The sequence below is a fragment of the Gopherus flavomarginatus genome, chromosome 11 (genome assembly GCF_025201925.1).
Source record: "Gopherus flavomarginatus isolate rGopFla2 chromosome 11, rGopFla2.mat.asm, whole genome shotgun sequence".
Classification (NCBI taxonomy): domain Eukaryota; kingdom Metazoa; phylum Chordata; order Testudines; family Testudinidae; genus Gopherus; species Gopherus flavomarginatus.
In genome coordinates, this window is record NC_066627.1 from 20,119,710 (window position 1) to 20,136,081 (window position 16,372).

General features: G+C 48.2%; 1 protein-coding gene across 50 annotated transcripts in view; it reads left to right on the plus strand.

The window, feature by feature from the left end:
* The first annotated feature begins 472 nt into the window (after positions 1 to 472).
* The window catches only part of CEP250 (centrosomal protein 250), a 147,000-nt gene continuing 131,100 nt past the window's right edge, over positions 473 to 16,372 (plus strand). For 41 of the 50 annotated variants that reach the window (XM_050918504.1, XM_050918532.1, XM_050918505.1 and 38 more), the window contains exons 1-6: positions 474 to 663; positions 1,886 to 2,071; positions 11,483 to 11,542; positions 12,283 to 12,365; positions 13,584 to 13,749; positions 15,662 to 15,768. In XM_050918504.1, the coding sequence (XP_050774461.1) occupies positions 1,886 to 2,071; positions 11,483 to 11,542; positions 12,283 to 12,365; positions 13,584 to 13,749; positions 15,662 to 15,768 (602 nt within the window). In that variant the 5' untranslated portion in view covers positions 474 to 663. Of the gene's footprint in view, positions 664 to 1,885; positions 2,072 to 11,482; positions 11,543 to 12,282; positions 12,366 to 13,583; positions 13,750 to 15,661; positions 15,769 to 16,372 lie in introns of all 50 variants that reach the window. The other 9 variants (XM_050918546.1, XM_050918551.1, XM_050918557.1 and 6 more) reach the window with 2 other exon arrangements.

The following is a 16,372-nucleotide window of genomic DNA, read 5'->3' on the forward strand; positions in this document are numbered from 1 at the left end:
ACCCTGGGCAAGCGCTGGCACCTCATCTACCAGCACTGCAGCAGGGTGCACAGACCAAGCTGCAGCCAGAGCCCAAATCCCTACACTGCAATGTTACAGCCCCAAGCCGCTGGCCCGGCCCAGCCCAGCTGCAGGCGCCTGACCGCAGTGCAGACACAGCCGTGGGCACGACTGGCGCACACCACAGCCAGGGCCAGCAAGCGGGAACAGAGCGGCAGCGCCAAGTGCCCAGCAACGTGCCCGGCCTGGGCACCCCCGGAGTTCCGGGACGGGCCCAGCCAGCCCCTGCTGGGGAAGCCGGACACGCGCTCCCAGCCCGCGGCCGCGCGCAGGCCCCTGCCAGCCGCGCCGAGCGGGCTGCCACCGCTGGAGCGCGCATCGCCTGCACGCCGCGGCCGGGGCCGGGGCCGGGGCGGCTCGGGCCGAAGGGTGGGGCCGGCCGGCAGCGCGGGGGAGGCCGAGTGGCGGCGCGGGGGGAGCGCGGAGCTCCTGGCCGAGCCCCCTTGAGGCGGAGCGGGCGGGGGCGGCCCTGAGCGCGCGGCCTGACGCTGCTGGGGCCTCCCCGAGCCGACCCCGGGGCGCAGAGCGGCCAGTGGCGGGACTCGGGAGCGGCGCTGTGGGGCCGGCTGGGTGAAAGGGGCGGGAGACGCGCTGGGGCGCGAGGTGAGTGACTGTGGCGGAGACGCGCCGGGGGGAGGGGTGGGTGACAGCAGCCGGAGACACGCTGAGGGGTGGGTGACGGCGGCCGGAGAGACGGGCTGAGGGGGTGGGTGACGGCGGCCGGAGAGACGGGCTGTGGGGGTGGGTGACCGCGGCCGGAGAGGCGGGCTGAGAGGGTGGGTGACGGCGGCCGGAGAGACGGGCTGGGGGTGGGCGACAGCGGCCGGAGAGGCGGGCTGAGAGGGTGGGTGACGGCGGCCGGAGAGACGGGCTGAGGGGGTGGGTGACGGCGGCCGGAGAGACGGGCTGAGGGGTGGGTGACGGCGGCCGGAGAGACGGGCTGAGGGGGTGGGTGACAGCGGCCGGAGAGACGGGCTGAGAGGGTGGGTGACAGTGGCCGGAGAGACGGGCTGAGGGGTGGGTGACGGCGGCCGGAGACACGCTGAGGGATCACACAGACAGGAGATGCACCAAGGGGCCAGATGGGTGACAGAGGCGGGAGATGTGCGGAGGTGGGGGGGGGTTGACAGTACCTGGAGACGTGCTCTGTGTGTGTGTGTGACTGGGTTGGGAGGGTGACAATGGCGGGAGATGCATTCAGGGGGGACTGAGGCAGGAGATGTGGTGGGGGTGACGGTGGCAGGAGACACACCGGGGATCGACAGAGGCAGAAGACGCACCAAGGGGCCAGGTGGGTGTCAGAGGCAGGAGATGTGCTGTCCAGGGCTGCCCACACCCGCTTCTATCTGGCTCTTTCACTCCCTCACTTGCATGGACCTAGTAAGGAACTGGTGATATGTTTGGGAGCTGCTCTCAGGACTGGAGTTTTCTGCAGGACATTTGGCAGTGGCTGTGAGAAGGCTGCACCTTGCACTGCCACCCATAGGTCTGCCTCCTACTCCTAGAGTAATCTTGCTGCTAAATACTGGTGAACCTCTGGTCCAGATCAGGTGCCAGGCTATTCCGGGGCATGCTGCTTCTTCACATCGACTGGACCAGACACTGTAGCTTGCTCCATTCAGCTTATTCCAGTGCAGGAGCCTCCTGATTGGATACTATGGATGTCTTGCTAGAGTCACAGCCAGACCCAGTGGGCAGGCAGATCTAATTAGATTCAGTCTTCTTCATCCTCCTCCCTGCTTCTGACAACAGCCTAGGCTTCTGATTTACTGCAAGGCCATTATCCTCTTCTTGTATTACCATTATACCATTCTTTGATCCTCAGATGGAGGCAGGAGACCAGGAGGTGAGCAGCATGAAACTGCAGACATTGTCGTTACTGCCTGAGGAGCAGATAGTGACACTTCGTCAACAGATGGTGGAAAGCCAGGCATCCTATCAAGGCAAGCTGCAGAGCTCCCAAGAGGCACAGCATAGGCAGGCAGTGCTTGTGCAGAAGCTACAAGCAAAGGTAAAGCAAAAGTATAACCGTGAGCATGGAAACAGGGAACCAGGGATCAGGAGTGAAAGACATTGGCTGAGATGTGGAAGAGAAAGGGGTGCTGTGGGTCAGGAGTGAGGAGCATAACTATAACTGAAAGCTAATTTCCTTCTGCAGCCTTTTTACATATTTACAAAAGAGGAGGCAGAAAGGTAGGGTAGAGAAGAGCAAACATGCAGAAAAAAGATAAAGGGGGAAGAAATGAAAACAAAATCACTAAGATGGAAGGGGAAGTAGGAAGCAACGTAGAGGGAAAGACTAGCAGGGAAAATAAGAGCCCCACTATCTGTTGTGCTGGCAGCCCTGATGTTTGCTTGAAAGCCTCTGCAGCCTGCTCATGAATGCTGAAGAATTTGAAGGTGACTTACACAAAATCTGTCATTATGGAGGCTAGGACCACACCTATCTTAGGGATTGGGTGCAGCAGGGCAAAGGGGACTGTGAGTGTGTGTAGACGGTGGTGTTGGATAGTGGAGGGGAGGTAGGGGTGGAGATGGGGAAAGGAGTAGCTAGAGCTGTGGGAGCTATAGAGTGGTGTGGGTAACAAGGAAGGGGAAATTGAGCCAGCAGTGGAGCATACAGTATTTTCATGTAGTTAAAGAAGGCAATAAGTGGGTCCGTTGCATTTCTAGCCTTTTTTAGCAACTTAACAATTTTAACTCCACATTCTACCAGTCCATTACTCAGTGGATATTTAGGACTGGAGGTACAATGTTCAATTCCATAATCTGGTGTGAAGGTCTTAAAATCTTTACTAACAAACTGAGGCCATTGTCCGCCCTCTCTATTTTAGGGATACCTGATATGACAAAAATAGCTGTATGTTTTAAGATTGTCTGCTTTGATGTGGTCTTCTGTAGTTGAGCTTCCTGTTGATAATGTATATTTTTGCAGGATCTGGCAACCCAATTTTCTGAGAGAAATTCCTCCAAATTCAACAATTCTTTTTTCTGTAATTGGCGTTTTGCTTTATTCAGTTTCAGTCCATTGTCTCTAGCAATCTGCAGAACTTGTACAAGTCTAACATGAGTTCTTGTTCTGGGGCACTCCAAATGAGAGTATAATCTGTGAACATCTTAATACCCTCATTGCTACTACCTTGTTTTGTGGGATGCAGATATGAAAAAGGTATGTTCTTAACTTGCAGATATGAAAAAAACTGATGCTATTGAAATGAATACCTGAGAGGAAGCTACTAGGGGGAAGGTTAAACATGGATATTTATAGGCACCACTCCCACGGATTAATACCCCAGAAATTGAAGAATTTAGATTGTGAACTCTTTAGCGCAGATTTATAAGAATGATGTCCTGTATGCTTGGATAGCAGCTAGCACATAATGACACTGATAATAAAAAATAGGTGATAAGTATATCTCATCCAGATAGTCCAGGAGGGTTTCTGTCTATTGCCTCATCAAATTTTGACAACCCTTCCACATAAAAATGTTTGTTGTTCCTTCCCAATTGTATAGGTTGCTGCTCAGGGGTCTCTGTGGTTTTTAAGACAGTTTTCTTAACCCTTTCAATAATATTTTGAAATATATCAAAATATTATATTTATAACCTTTTCTGTTGCTCTTTTCTCCCCTTTTTTTCTCTCTATGGTGTGTACTTTTTCTAGTTGTGTGGCTACATTGGTTTACTTCTCTATCGTTAGCTCCATGTAGGTGACTGGCATCACTCATGCTGTTAATTATAATTTAGTGTGTTATATTAAGTTTGCTGTAGTGGGGATCTGTAGGTTTGCTTTGTATATTTTTTGGAGTTTAATTCCTGTATATAATATTGCTGGGATTTCATAGGGGTTTTGTGCTCAGTGGTTTTTCTAGGTTTTGAGATGGTTTTTTATCTATCAGCTGAATTGACTGTAGTTTGGTAGGTATGTGGGCATTATTTCACTGCTATTCAGTTCTCTCTTGCTCTCCTCAGTCCCACCATTACTTTTTGGTAAGCTGAATGTGTCTGAGAATGGAGCCCATCTTCAATGCCTGGAGAGATAATGGAGCAAATAATTAAGCAATCAATTTGCAAACACCTAGAAGATAAGGTGATAAATAACAATCAGCATGGATGTGTCAAGAACAAATCGCGTCAAGCCAACCTAATAGTTTTCTTTGAAAAGGAAACAAGCCTTGTGGATGAGGGGAAGTGGTAGATGTGATATGTCTTCACTTTAGTAAGGGTTTTGATACCGTCTCTCATGATCTTCTCATAAACAAACTAGGAAAATACAACCTAAGATGGAGCTACTATAAGGTGGATGCATAACTGGTTGGAAAAGAGTGTGCATAACTATTCCCAGAGAGTAGTTATCAGTAAGGCTACATTTTAGTCACAGGTCTTTTTAGTAAAAGTAATGGACAGATCATGGGCCATAAACAAAAATTCACGGCCAATGACCTGTCCATTACTTTTACTGTTTACCCATAACTAAAACTTGGGCTGGGTCTCCTGGGGGGGTTGGGGGGGCACGGCAATCTGGGGGCACTGCGGGTGCTGGGGCCGGTGGCCTGGGATCCCCGCTGGCGCTTGGAGGGGAGAAGCAGCCGGCTGTGTGCTGCCTGGGATCCCTGCTGGCTCTGGGGGGTTGGGTGGCAGCACAAGGCCTAGGACACTGGCTGGTGCTGAGACGGGGGGCTCGGGTGGAAATAGGGGTTGACGGGGTTAGTAGGCTCCTTACCCGGCTCTGCATGTCCCTGCAGCTCCTAGAGGGAGGGAAGGCGAGGGGGGCTCCACACGCTGCCCCCGCTGAGCTCTGGTTCCACAGTTCCAATTGGCCAGGAACTGCAGCCATTGGGAGCTGTGGGGGCGATGCCTGCAAGCAGGGACAGCGCACAGGGCCCCCTGGCCCCTCCGCATAGATCAGGAGTTGCAGGGTCATGCCGGGCACTTCCGGGGAGCCTCCTCACCAGGTGAGCACTGCCCCACACTCCAACCCCCTGCCTCAGCCCTGATCTCCCTCCCACACCCAAACTGCTTCTGTCCCTGCTGCTGCCTAAGTGTTTGGGCAGCCCCTCAGCCAGGCACACCGGCTGCTGCAAAAGTCACAGAGGTCATGGAAAGTCATGGAATCTATGACCTCCGTGAGAGACTCGCAGCCTTAGTTATCAGTGGTTTACAGTCAAGCTGGAAGGGCATACCAAGTAGGGTCCTGCATTGATCAGTTCTGGGTCCACTTCTGCTCAGTATCTTCATCAGTGATTTAGGATAAATAATGGCATAGAGAGTACACTTGTAAAGTTTGCAGATGATACAAATTTGAGAGACAGGATAGGATTAAAATTCAAAGTGATCTGGACAAACTGGAGAAATGGTCTGAAGAAAATAGGATGAAATTCCATGAGGATAAATGCAAAGTACTCCACTTAGGAAGGAAGAACAGTCAATTGCGCGCACACAAAATGGGAAATCACTGCCTAGGAAGGAGTACTGCAGAAAGGTACTTGTTAACCTCTGAGGATAGAACAAGACACAATAGACTTAAATTGCAGCAAGGGTGGTTTACTTTGGACATTAGGAAAAACTTCCTGTCAGGGTGGTTAAGCACTGGAATAAATTGCCCAGGGGGCACATAAGAACATAAGAATGGCCGTACTGGGTCAGACCAAAGGTCCATCTAGCCAAGTATCCTGTCTACTGAAAGTGGCCAATGCCAGGTTCCCCAGAGGGAGTGAACCCAACAGGCAATGATCAAGTGATCTCTCTCCTGCCATCCATCTCCACCCTCTGACAAACAAAGGCTAGGGACACCCTTCCTTACCTATCCTGGCTAATATTCATTAACAGACTTAACCGCTATGAATTTATCCAGTTCTCTTTTAAATGCTGTTATAGTCCTAGCCTTCACAACCTCCTCAGGCAAGGAGTTTCACAAGTTGACTGTGCACTGTGTGAAGAAGAACTTCCTTTTATTTGTTTTAAACCTGCTGCCCATTAATTTCATTTGGTGACCCCTAGTTATTGTATTATGGGAACAAGTAAATAACTTTTACTTATTTATTTTCTCTAAATCACTCATGATTTTATATACCACTATCATATCCCCCCTTAGTCTCCTCTTTTCCAAGCTGAAAAGTCCTAACCTCGTTAATCTCTCCTCATATGGGACCTGTTCCAATCCCCTAATAATTTAGTTGCCCTTCTCTGAACCTTTTCTAATGCCAGTATATCTTTTTTGAGATGAGGAGACCACATCTGTACGCAGTATTCAAGATGTGAGTGTATCATGAATTTATACAAGGGCAATAAGATACTTTTAGTCTTATTTTCTTTTCCCTTTTTAATGATTCCTAACATTCTGTTTGCTTTTTTGACTGCCGCTGCACACTGCGTGGACGTCTTCAGAGAACTGTCCACGATGACTCCAAGATCTTTTTCCTGATTCGTTGTAGCTAAATTAGCCCCCATTATATTGTATGTATAGTTGGGGTTATTTCTTCCAATGTGCATTACTTTACATTTATCCACATTAAATTTCATTTGCCATTTTGTTGCCCAATCATTTAGGTTTGGGAGATCTTTCTGAAGTTCTTCACAGTCTGCTTTGGTCTTAACTATCTTGAGCAGTTTAGTGTCATCTACAAACTTCACCACCTCACTTTTTACGCCTTTCTCCAGATCATTTATGAATAAGTTGAATAGGATTGGTCCTAGGACTGACCCTTGGGGGACACCACTTGTTACCCCTCTCCATTCTGAGAATTTACCATTTATTCCTACCCTTTGTTCCCTGACTTTTAACCAGTTCTCAATCCATGAAAGGGCCTTCCCTCTTATCCCATGACAACTTAATTTACGTAAGAGCTTTTGGTGAGGGACCTTGTCAAAGGCTTTCTGGAAATCTAAGTACACTATGTCGACTGGATCCCCCTTGTCCACATGTTTGCTGACCCCTTCAAAGAACTCTAATAGATTAGTAAGACACGATTTCCCTTTACAGAGACCATGTTGACTTTTGCCCAACAATTTATGTTCTTCTATGTGTCTGACAGTTTTATTCTTTACTATTGTTTCAACTGATTTGCCCGGTACGGACGTTAGACTTACCGGTCTGTAATTGCTAGGATCACCTCTAGAGACTTTTTAAAATATTGGCATTACATTAGCTGTCTTCCAGTCATTGGTTACAGAAGTGATTTAAAGGACAGGTTACAAACCATAGTTAATAGTTCCGCAACTTCACATTTGAGTTCTTTCAGAACTCTTGGGTGAATGCCATCTGGTCCTGGTGACTTGTTACTGTTAAGTTTATCCATTTCCAAAATCTCCTCTAGTGACACTGCCGTGTGTGACAATTCCTTCGATTTGTCACCGACAAAAGCCGGCTCAGGTTTGGGAAACTCCCTAACGTCCTCAGCTGTGAAGACTGAAGCAAAGAACCCATTTAGTTTCTCCGCAATGACTTGATCTGCTTTAAGCGCTCCCTTTTGTATCTCAATCGTCCAGGGCCCCCACTGATTGTTTAGCAGGCTTCCTGCTTCTGATGTACTTAAAAAACATTTTATTACCTTTTGAGTTTTTGGCTAGCTGTTCTTCAAACTCCTCTTTGGCTTTTCTTATTACGCTTTTACACTTAATTAGGCAGTGTTTATGTTCCTTTTCTGTTTACATCAGTAGGATTTGTTTTCCACTTTTTAAAAGATATCTTTTTATCTCTCACTGCTTCTTTTACATGGTTGTTAAGCGACGGTGGCTCTTTTTTTAGTTCTTTTACTGTGTTTTTAATTTGGGGTATACATTTAAGTTGGGTCTCTATTATCGTGTCTTTGAAAAGCATCCATGCAGCTTGCAGGGATTTTACTTTAGTCACTGTACCTTTTAATTTCTATTTAACTAACCCCCTCATTTTTGTATAGTTCCCCTTTTTGAAATTAAATGCCACAGTGTTGGGCTGTTGAGGTGTTCTTCCTACCACAAGGAGTTAAATGTTGTTATATTATGGTCACTATTTCCAAGTGGGCCTGTTATAGTTACTTCTTGGACCAGCTCCTGCGCTCCATTCAGGACTAAATCGAGAATTGCCCTTGTGGGTTCCTGTACCAACTGCTTCAAGAAGCAGTCAATTAAAATATCCCAGTCAATATGGAGATAATTGAAATCCCCCACTATTATTGAGTTCTTAATTTTGATAGCCTATCTAATCTCCCTTAGCATTTCATCATCACTATCACTGTCCTGGTCAGGGGGTCGATAATAGATCCCTACTGTTATATTCTTATTAGAGCATGAAATTACTAGCCATAGAGATTCTATGAAACCTGTGGATTCACTTAAGATTTTTACTTCATTTGATTCTACATTTTCTTTCACATATATTGCCACTCCTCCCCCCTCCCCCTGGCACAACCTGTTCTGTCCTTCCGATATGTTTTTTACCCTGGAATGATTGTGTCCCATTGATTGTCTTCAGTCCACTAGGTTTCTGTGATGGCTATTATATCAATATCCTCCTTTATCACGAGGCACTCTAGTTCACCCATCTTATTATTTAGACTTCTAGCATTTATATACAAGCACTTTTAAAAGATTGTCACTGTTTATGTCTGCCCTTTTCCGATGTGTCCGATTCTTTTTTATGTGAATGTTTCTCATCTGATCTGGCCCTTAGATTATCCTCTTCCATCCTTTCCTCCTGACTAAAACCTAGATAATATCTATCAATAGACGCTCCTCTAAGAGAAGTCTCTGTCTGATCCACATGCTGCTCTGCAGCAGTCGGCTTTCCCCCATCTCTTAGTTTAAAAACTGCTCTGCAACCTTTTTAATGTTAAGTGCCAGCAGTCTGGTTCCACTTTGGTTTAGGTGGAGCCCATCTCTCCTGTATAGGCTCCCCCATCCCAAAAGTTTCTCCAGTTCCTAATGAATGTAAACCCCTCCTCTCTACACCATCATCTCATCCATGCATTGAGACTCTGAAGCTCTGCCTGCCTACCTGGCCCTGCATGTGGAACTGGGAGCATTTCTGAGAATGCCACCATAGAGGTCCTGGATTTCAGTCTCTTCCCTAGCAGCCTAAATTTGGCCTTCAGGATGTCTCTACTACCCTTCCCTATGTCTTTGGTACCTACATGTACCACAACCACTGTCTTCTCCCCAGCACTACACATAAGTCTGTCTGGATGTCTCGAGAGATCCGCAACCTTCGCACCAGGCAGGCAAGTCACCATATGGTTCTCCCGGTCATCACAAACCCAGCTATCTACATTTCTAATGATCGAATCTCCCATTACTAACACCTGCCTTTTTCTAGTGACTGGAGTTCCTTCCCCTGGAGAGGTAACCTCAGTGCGAGAGGATACCCCAACACCATCTGGAAGGAGGGTCCCAACTATGGGAAGGTTTCCCTCTGCTCCCGTTGACTGCTCTACTTCCATGGACCTTTCATCCTCCTCAACAGCGCAGGGGTTGTCAGACCAGAGGTGGGACATTCTACAGTGTCCCAGAAAGCCTCATCAACATATCTCTCTGCCTCTCTTAGCTCCTCCAGTTCTGCCACCCTGTCTTCCAAAGCCCATATGCGGTCTCTGAGGGCCAGGAGCTCCTTGCACCCAATGCACACATACACCGCCCGCCCACAGGGCAGGTAATCATACATGCTGCACTCAGCGCAATAAACTGGGTAGATCCCACTCTGCTGCTGGGCTTCTGCCTGCTTTCTCTCCTACAGCTACCTAGTTAATGAAAGGGTATTGTTTAAATCAAGAAGTTTTGAATATAGTTTAGTTTACAGGTTTTAAAGAATGGCAAGTGAACCTTGCCCCCTTCCCACTCCCCTTCTAAACTCCCTTGTGAAACTAAGTGTTAGCCCTGGGCGCAAGTTTGCCCTGGTTGTGGAATCTCCATCATTGGAGATTTTTAAGGGCCGATTAGACAAACACCTTTCAGGGATGGTCTAGATAATACTTAGTCCTGACTTGAGTGCAGGGGACTGGACTAGATTACCTCTTGATGTCCCTTCCAGTTAGGGTGACCAGGTGTCTGGTTTTTGATCGGAAGACCTGGTTGAAAAGGGACCCTGGTGGCTCCGGTCAGCACTGCCAACTGGGCTGTTAAAAGTCAGCTAGTCCCTACCTATCCTGGCTCCATGTTGCACCCCGGAAGCAGCCAGCAGCTCTGGCTCCTCGGTGTGGGGGCCATGTGGCTCCATGCACATGCTCCCACCCTGAGCACCAGCTCTGCATTCCCATTGGCTGGGAACCGTGGCCAATGGGAACTGTGGGGGCAGAACCTGCAGGCGAGAGCAGTGCGCAGAGACCCACCTAGGAGCTGGACCTGCTGGCCGTTTCTGGGGTGCCGCGCGGAGTCGGGACAGGCAAGGAGCTTGCCTTAGAGCCCCCGAACTGTGCCACTGACCGGGAGCCACTGGAGGTAAGCTCATGCCCCAACCCTGAGCCCCAACACCCTGCCTCAGCCCTGAGCCCCCCCTGCACCCGGAGCCCCCTCCTGCACCCCAAATCCCTCATCTCTGGCCCGACCCCACAGCCCCCAACAGAGCCCTCACCCCCCATGCACCCAAGCCCCTTGACTCAACCCGCAGCCCCCTCCTGCACCCTTAACCACTCATCCCTAGCCCCACTCCAGAGCCCGCAATCCCAAATGGAGCCCTCACCTCCTGCCCAGCCCAGAGCCCCCTCCCACACCCTGAACTCCTTATTTCTGGCCCCACTCTGGAACCCACATCTGAACCCCGTGCCCCAGCTCAGTGAAAGTGAGTGAAGGTGGGCGAGAGTGAGCCACCGAGGGAAGGGGAATATAGTGAGCAGGAGGCAGGGCCTTGGGGAAGGGGCGGGGCCTCGGAGAAGGGGCAGGGCTAGAGCTTTTGGTTTTGTGTGATTAGAAAGTTGGCAACCCTACTTCCAGTCCTACGATTCTATGAGCTTGTCTACATTACCCACTGGATTGTCTAGCAGTGATCGATCCAGTGAGGGGTCAATTTATTGCATCTAGTCTAGACACGATAAATCAACTGCCGAGCGCTCCCCCATGGAGTCCGGTACTCCACCAGCGCAAGAGGTGAAGGCGGAGTCAACGGGAGAGTGTCAACCGTCTACTTACTGCAGTGAATACACCACGGTAAGTAGATCTAAGTACGTCGACTTCAGCTATGCCATTCACGTAGCTGAAGTTCCGTAACTTAGATTGATTCTTCCCCCTCACTGTAGTCCAGGCCTAAGATTCATTCTTTCATTATGGTGAGCTAATTGAAACTCTTGCGTGTGGTTAAAAATTTCTTGCTGATCATGTTAATGTTACTGTGAAATCTACTGTGCATAGTCATAGAATCTTAGGTAGGCAGGGATTTGTTTTTCATGTGATTGCATGAAGTGCCAGTACTTTTGCATGCATCAGTGGCTCTTACTGAGTCTCCCTTCTTGTCCAGGTGCTGCAGTACCGGAGTTGGTGTCGGGAGCTGCAACAGAGACTGGAAACGGAAAGGGGGGTGAGTTCTTCAGGTAGCTCACTGAGGACAGTAGGTGCAGAGCAAGTTAATGTTGTTATAAGAGCCAAAAAGGAAAAACAGAGGGAAATATGTTTCTATTGACACTGAAGTTTAAAAGACACTGTCTCTCTCTCCTTCCACTGCCTTGTTCCATCTCCACTACCAGAGTGGCTTCTTCAGGTACCATTTCCAAAAATCCTAACAATCAGGTGTTAATTTTTTAAAGGAACAGTTAGGTTAAACATGGTTGTATAATGTTGTTTTGGGTCCCTCCCCCCACAGCCTGGTGTGGGCTAAGCTGACTGATCTAGCTCTCCTGTCTCTGAATAGGGATTGGTCACAGCATAGGGCATTTGAAGGGTATGACATTTAGATGTTCAACATGTGATTCACTTTGGTTACTCCTCCTGTATCACGGAGAGCAGAATTAGAAGGCAAAGAGGGAAAGAACCAGAGAATGCACGTTCCTGGGCCCAAGCGAGCCTTCCTCACCAACAGCACCATCTGCCGCCGCAGTGCTCCAGTTCTAGCACAGGCTAGTGGGTTGTGTACTGCACAAAGGAACAGGAACTGTAAGGAATGTGGAGCCACACTCGGCCTGTGTCCCATTCTGTTCAGTGATTGCATTATTGTGCCATGGTAGCAGCCACAAAATCTGTGGTGCTGAGAGAGCATAGGGGCGAAGGAGGAACACAAAGGGCTGAGATGGTTTGATTAAGTCCTCTCTCTGTCTCTCTAAGGGGCCCATTTCACACAAGTGGGAAGCCAAGGAGGAGCACAGCCTGGAGAGGGCTCTGGTCCAGCTGGAGGAGGAGCAGCAGAGGTGAGAGGAAAAACCATATTATTCTGGGTTTTCTGGATATCCCAGAATGATGTGTGGAGAGATGGGAAAATTCCAGCAGTGCTGCTTGCTCAGCCTGGGGGGGCAACTGGGCAGATAACCCTGAACGGAGAAGTATTATGACTGCATTGTGTGGTGCCATAAGTGTGAACAGCATAGTGGGACATGGTGGTGGACAGTGCCAAATGAATAACAGGTCACAACTTCAGACTGAAAATCAAGCCTATTATCTTGAATGCTTTGTGGAATGGATGTGGTTTCTGTTTTGTTCAGGTTCTTATGCTGTGTCCAACACTGCGTTGTCTGGGTGCCTCCTAGTAGTGCATTTGGCAGCGTGACTAGCCTCTATGTACTCTCTTCTTTCCTTTCCTTTCCCTCCTCCTCTCCCCTTGGAAAATGTTGTGTTTGGATTTTAAAAGACCTCATATTTATGTGTTGTGCTGTGTGTGTTCTCAGCGAGGGCAAGTGGGAGAAGTGTGCCTGGTACTTGGAGTGGAAAGGGATGAGGCCTATGTTGGTTTTTGGAGCCTATGGGAGTTCATTCCACAGTTTTAAACTGACTTCCAAGGAAGCTCTGTCCCTGTGTTCTTCACCCTTGTGTGGAATAATTCCATGTGTCAGAGGGGCTGAGTTGTTGACTGCAGTCCTCATCCTGGTTTGGAGCACAAGTGGTTCTAGGAAGAGGGCAGGAATGTTGGTAGGGACAGAGTAATAGAAAACTTTGCATGGGCAAAGAAACTCGAATTTCATGCAGAAGTCACTGCAGAGATACAAGAGTGGAAAGAGATGGTGAGAGCAGGAAGACAGAATAAATTAAAATGTGGAGAGAGGGGAGTGGTGTAAGCTGGAGAGGAGAAGGCTGCAGTCATTGAGACAAGAAATTGAGAGTGTGGATTTGTATCTTGGCAGTGGGGGTAGAGAGGAAAGGATGAATTTTGCAGATGGGAAAGTGAAGGCATAATGTGGATGTGCGGGGCAAGGAGTCAGCAATGACAGGGGGCTCAGGAGATCCTGAAGGGACGTCATGCCACCTCTCAGCCTGGAGAGACAGTCATGACTCAGGGAACCAGCCACGTGGTGGTGGTGGAATCCAAGAGTGTAGCCCCGGGGATGTTACTCTCTGATCCCCAGGTGATTTCATAGTCACAACTCTGGTGCAATTTACTGGGTGTGCTCATCACTGTTCTCTCCCCTCCCCAGATGTGAGAATCTAGCTGAAGTGAACACTCTGCTCCGGGAGCACCTGGGCAAGGCAAATGAGGTGAATACAGCCCTTAGAGAGGATGTGCGGAAACTGACAGTTGATTGGACAAGGGCCCGGGACGAACTGGAGCTCAAGGAGAGCGAATGGCGCACTGAACGTGAGGTAGGGTTGGGGTGGGGAGCAGTGAACAAGATGCAAGACAGGGGAGAGAGAAACAGTGAGGTTCTTTCTTCCTCCAACCAGGACCATTTGTGGAAGTTTTTGCAGTTTTGGGTATGGATTGATGTTGGCTAGCGGAGTGGAGGGGATCAGATTGTATTGGTGGAAGATGCTGATGAGGCAAGGCTGTGCTGCTGGTGGGGGCAAATATTAGCGAGATCATTGTGAATGCTGGGACTTGGGGGGCATTGGGAGCTGAGCCCTATCTGTGCTGAACACTGAGGTTACGCTGGGTTATTGCCTTGTTGGAGTTAGTTTTGCATTTACACTTGGACAAGATGCTGGATCAGCGGTTTATAGACTGGAGGACTGTGTATCTCCAGAACTGGTGAAGCCCTGGCAGCAGCATCACAGGTTTCCCTACTCCAGTGTGCCTTACCCCTGATTCTGAGGAATTTGTTTCTGTCCTGTTGATAAATTATATAGTCAGTTGCTTGACCACACTTTGGTTCATTATTTTGTTATAAACTATACTCGAGGCCAGTGTCACTCAGGTTTATTAATATGGTGCAAAAAAAAGGTTCTACACAATACCAGTCTCCAAAGAGCAGTCCCATGCAGCGATGTTACATACACCTTATGCAGAAGGTGTGCTTCCTAAGTTACACATTTCAGCTTGTATTATATGATTTTACAACTAAACATCTCTTTACATGTCACTAAAATCCATTCCGTCAATTTGTCTCAGTTTCCTAATGTGTTCTGTTCCTTCCTCATCTTTGTTTTGATACTAGCGTTCCAAGTACTGATCCATGAAAGTACTTCCCTTGTGTTAGGGAATCCAGAGAGATGGGGGCTTGCTGAGAAGCCCACGCTCTTTGGTAAATGGAATGAGGTACATGCCCATGGGGGAAGGATGCCTTCCAAGGAAATGAGGCACTTAAGTCCACTTGTAAGAGGTTTGAAGTAAAGGCAGCATTATGGAAGGCTGCCAGTAATCTTTTAAGTTTGGTGCTACTCCAGCAATCCTAATTGTAGGATTATAAATTAGAATTAGGAGTGGTTAAAGATAATTTGGCACTACAGGAGAGTCAGAAGGAGAGTTAACAGACCCCCTTTTAAGAGACAGGTCCTGGGAAAGGGGACACAGGTAAAGGCTCTGCCGTATCAGTGCTGGGAACAGAATACTGGGAAACAGACTCTCCCGGCATGTAGAGCTATGGATATGCTTGCTTGAAACTAAACCCAGTAAACATTGCATTGTCTGCACTTCGGGCTTCTGCTTTCTGTGTGCATGACATGAACCAGTGGAGGGGGTGAAAGAGAGGCCTCCTGACATCTAGCTTATACCAAGACATAGAATGAATGTATCTTGATTTTGACAAGTTTCGTGTCTGCTTATGCAAAATGTTTACTTCAGCAAATGCAAGGCGTTCTGGAATGCTTAGCATAAGTGACCGGGTTTATGGAATAGTCCAGTTTCGGCTACATCACTGTTACAATATTGGTGCTTCATGCATACTAATATATATCTATATGGTGTGGATAATACATAGTATTAATATTATATAAATATATATACTCGCCAGCAGATATTCATCAACATCCCTCAAGACTGGCTCTTGGACATCTCTGCGGAGTGAGACAGGATTGTTAAGTGACTATTTTGTTAATCTCCATGGTGGCTGAGATTTGGGCCTGTTATTATTTGTGCTCAGGTGGTGGCCCTAGGAAGGATGCTCAGAGTGCATCTTTGGCCTTTTGGCTGGGACTGCTATCAAAAAACTTCTTTGTGTCTGAGGTGGTGACTCTCTCCCTGCTGGGAGAAAAGGGCACCTCATATGGTGTGAGTGGTGTGTAGGGGATCAACACCATGTGGCTGAGCTGCTATTTGCTTTTGTCTCTGCACATTTAGTTCTTTGAGGGGTACTTGAAGTGTGAACATGATCGACTTCTCAGCCTGTGGCGGCAGGTGGTGACCTTCCGCCGTCACTTCCTGGAGATGAAGACTGCAACTGACAGGTGAGCAGGAATGGGGACTCAAGCTGGTGAGGAAAAATGGGTGCTTCCCCTAACACCTTGTTCTGAGCCCCATGGTGTTGGGTTTACAGTTAAAGGACACAGTGCTCCCTCTGACCGTTGGAAATAAAAGAGATAAGTATGTCTTGTTCTAACACTCTCCTTGGAAGACCTGGGTTGCCTTAGGAGTCTTATTCTCAGGTATGGGGTTCCAAGCAGAGATGGTAGTGAGGAGGGTTAGGGTTGCCAGAGCACTGTGAAGAGTCCTTGGAGGAATGAACTTGACAGTAGTGAGGTCTGGGCATATTTTCAAATTGCCTCATCAAAAAGTCAAGCTGCTCACTTTCAAAAATGCCTAAAATACACACCAGTTGTTCAATGATAATGGAAAGGCCTGAATTTTCAAAAGGGCCTAGGTGAGTTAGGCACCCAACTCCCAGTGAAAGTCAATGGGAGATGGGCATCTAATTCTCTTAGTCGTTTCAGCAGATGGGCTTGATTTGTGCAGCTCCCATTTCCTTCTCCACCTCCTCTGTCGCTCCTCATCCTTCCTCTGTTTCTTTAACAGAATCATGAAGGTTAGATATAGGAAAGATGCATAGGGTTA